This window comes from Muntiacus reevesi, chromosome 5 (assembly GCF_963930625.1).
Source record: "Muntiacus reevesi chromosome 5, mMunRee1.1, whole genome shotgun sequence".
NCBI classification, from domain to species: Eukaryota; Metazoa; Chordata; class Mammalia; order Artiodactyla; family Cervidae; genus Muntiacus; species Muntiacus reevesi.
In genome coordinates this window covers 95,583,892-95,586,904 of record NC_089253.1, presented here as the reverse complement: position 1 = coordinate 95,586,904, position 3,013 = coordinate 95,583,892, and the positions used below count along the sequence as shown (strand labels likewise).

General features: G+C 50.6%; 1 protein-coding gene across 2 annotated transcripts in view; it reads right to left on the bottom strand.

Annotated features, from left to right (window-relative positions):
• Positions 1-404: 404 nt before the first annotated feature.
• MEGF6 (multiple EGF like domains 6) overlaps positions 405-3,013 on the bottom strand; it is a 42,151-nt gene continuing 39,542 nt past the window's right edge. For both annotated transcript variants that reach the window (XM_065935903.1, XM_065935902.1), the window contains one exon: positions 405-2,954. In XM_065935903.1, the coding sequence (XP_065791975.1) occupies positions 2,821-2,954 (134 nt within the window). In that variant the 3' untranslated portion in view covers positions 405-2,820. The remainder of the gene's footprint in view (positions 2,955-3,013) is intronic.

Sequence of the window (3,013 nt, the reverse complement as noted above, 5' to 3'; positions counted from 1 at the left end):
CTGAAGAATGTTTAATGCAGTCTAGGGGCCTGATTTTGATCATCTGTAACCATTTCAATCAGGCTTTCACCTCTTTTCTTATTCTGCTTGACTCTTCCTCCTTCCCTGCTGCTGCCGCTGCTAAGTCACTTCAGTCGTGTCTGACTCTGTGCAACCCCCTAGACAGCAGCCCACCAGGCTCCCCCGTCCCTGCCTTCCATTAAAGAGATGACATTTCCTCCAGTTTAAAAGTTAAACCTCCTATCAGTACTTCTGTGAAGGTCACAGTACCTTATCGAGTCCAATCTACATGAGGGTTTGGCTGCCTCTGACCAGAGAAAAAGCTGGTTTAAAACTCAACATTCAGAAAACTAAGATCATGGCATCTGATCCCATCACTTCATGACAAATAGATGGGAAAAGAATGAAAACAGTGGCAGATTTTATTTTCTTGGGTTCCCAAATCACTGTGGATGGTGACTGCAGCCACAAAATCAAAAGACACTTGTTCCTTGGAAGAAAAGCTATGACAAACCTAGAGAGCATATTAAAAAGCAAAGGCATCACTTTCCTGACAAAGGTTCATCTAGTCAAAGCTATGGTTTTTCCAGTAGTCATATACAGATGTGAGAATTGGACCATAAAGAAGCCTGAGTGCTAAAGAATTGATGTTTTCAAGCTGTAATGCTGGAGAAGACTCTTAAGAGTCCCTTGGACAGCAAGATAAACTAGTCATTCCTAAAGGAAATCAACCCCAAATATTCATTGGAAGGACTGATGCTGAAGTTTAAGCTCCAATAATTTGGCCACCTGATGCAAAGAGACACCTCATTGGAAAAGACCCTGATGCTGGAAAAGATTGAAGGCAAAAGAAGGGGGTAGCAGAGGATGAGACGGTTGGATAGCATCACCAACTCAATGGACATGAATTTGAGCAAACTCGTGGAGATAGTGAAGGACAGGGAAGGAAGCCTGGCATGCTACAATCCATGGGGTCACAAAGAATCAGACACAACTTAGCGAGTGAACAAGACCAGTGTCTTTCACTTCCTCTGCTCCACCTCGCCTGGCTTCCTAGTGCCTGTTATCATTCTCTTAATCTCTAGGTCAGGGGTCGGTTAAAAAAGAGTCAGACAATTTAGCAACTAAACAACAAATCACTAGGTCACATGAGAAACATAATGATTATCTTATGCTTTCCATTCTTACTGGAAAACTTCCTCTGAATGTAATTTCAAGTGTGCCCACTGCAGCTGTGGACACCCAGGAATAATGTCCACTTTTCTTCTCAAGGACAGTTTAGTAGGACACACGATTCAAGGCCATGAAATTCAAGTTTCAGCGTCTTTTTTTCAACACTCAGAAACTGACATCACCATCTTCTTGCTTCAGTGTTTCTGCTGGAGCATCTGCTGTCACTCTGACTCCTGTTCGCTTTTTCTGGGCATTTTAGAATGTCTGTTACTAGTATTCTTTAAATTCCTTAGACAATGGCTTTAAAATGTTTTAAATTTTATTTCCAACATGAGCACTTTGGATCTGAGATCATCCAACTTAGACCTGAGAGCTTGGTGCTTTGTGTCAATGGTTTTTCCCTTCTTTTTCTAGGGCTTCAGAAGTGTTAACACTTCCCTCATTCTTTCCCACTAACCTTTCCTTTGTATTTTCTCTCTCTCTGCCTCCCTGATGCCTCCTGGGAGGGTTCTGAGCTGGAAAACCTGGTATTTGGCTAGATTCCTGCCACCGCCCCACCCCCCACCCCTGGCAACTCCAGCCTCCACACGCTCCACGCCCAGTCCTGACGATGGTCCTTTCTGACCTGCATCCCATTATCCCTGCACTGTTCCCAATGCTTTCTGGGATATGGATGCTATTTATGTACCTCAAAGTCTTCAAACAGTGGCCTGTCCACTCGCTGTCCGTCTAAGGGGACAGGGTTCACGAGAACCCACCCTGCTTTGCCCCATGAGATTCTTGGCCCCTGGAGCTATCAGCTACCTGGGCTTATGCTGGAGGGGAGGGGGCTCCAGCCCAGACCTAAGTGTCTGGTGTGACAATCTGGGTCCAACCATTTCTCCTGGTTCTACCCTGAAGACAGGGCAAGGGGAGGAGTGTGCCACATCCAAGCTGCCCTTAGCTGCACCCTGCCCTCCTCCCCTGGGGACCACACGTCCCGTATACAGGCTGTTGCCAGCATTAGAGGGTCTCTGGGCCCCATGCCCTCAAGAGCACCAGGAACCAGGATAAACCCTGACTTTCTTTGTGTGGCACCCAGGGAGGCCCAGGGGCCTCACGGGCATCTCTGGTCAGCCCACTCATGCCAGCGGTCCCAGGAGGCCACCACAGGGAGCCTGTACAAAGCAGCAAGCATACAGGCCTCCAAGAAGGAGCTGCTCCATCCTTAACTTACTGGGTTTCACAGGGTAGTGAAGCCCCACCCAGAGGCCTGAGTCAAGGCCCCGCAGGTGGGGCAGCAGGCAGGCAGCCCTCCAGTGTCCAGGGGCTGGCTGCCCATAGATACCTTCCATAAATATGGCCCAGCCTAGCACCAGCATCTGTTTCCAGGTAAACAGGCTGAACTGCAGCAGACCCAGGCCTAGCACCAGAAGAACTTGCTCCCAGGAAGGGCCCCAGGCCCGCGCCTGTCCCCGCACCTGCCCGCAGTCTCACCCCGGGGACACGGCAGGTGGGGTTTCCTCCACACTATGATCCTCAGGGTGGGCCAGGCAGGGCCTCCATCCTCGTGGTCAGAAGATCCTTGCAGAGCTGAAGGCTGCACCACTATCCACAGGCCTCGGAGACCAGGGTGGGGCCGGAGTCCTGGCCCCTGCATGTCCCTCCTCAGTGGTCACCAAAGCCCCCAGGTCCCCTCGGTGGCCCCTGGGAGCCAAGCCTCAGCGGGGGCTGCCCCTGAGCTAGTGCTTCTCTAGGCTGCTGCTGAGCCCGGGTCTGGTGGGAGGTTGGCTGTAGGGCCGCTGCAGGGGCAGGAAAGAAGCAGGTCAGCCCTGGGGTGAGCGGAAACTCTCCAAGGATT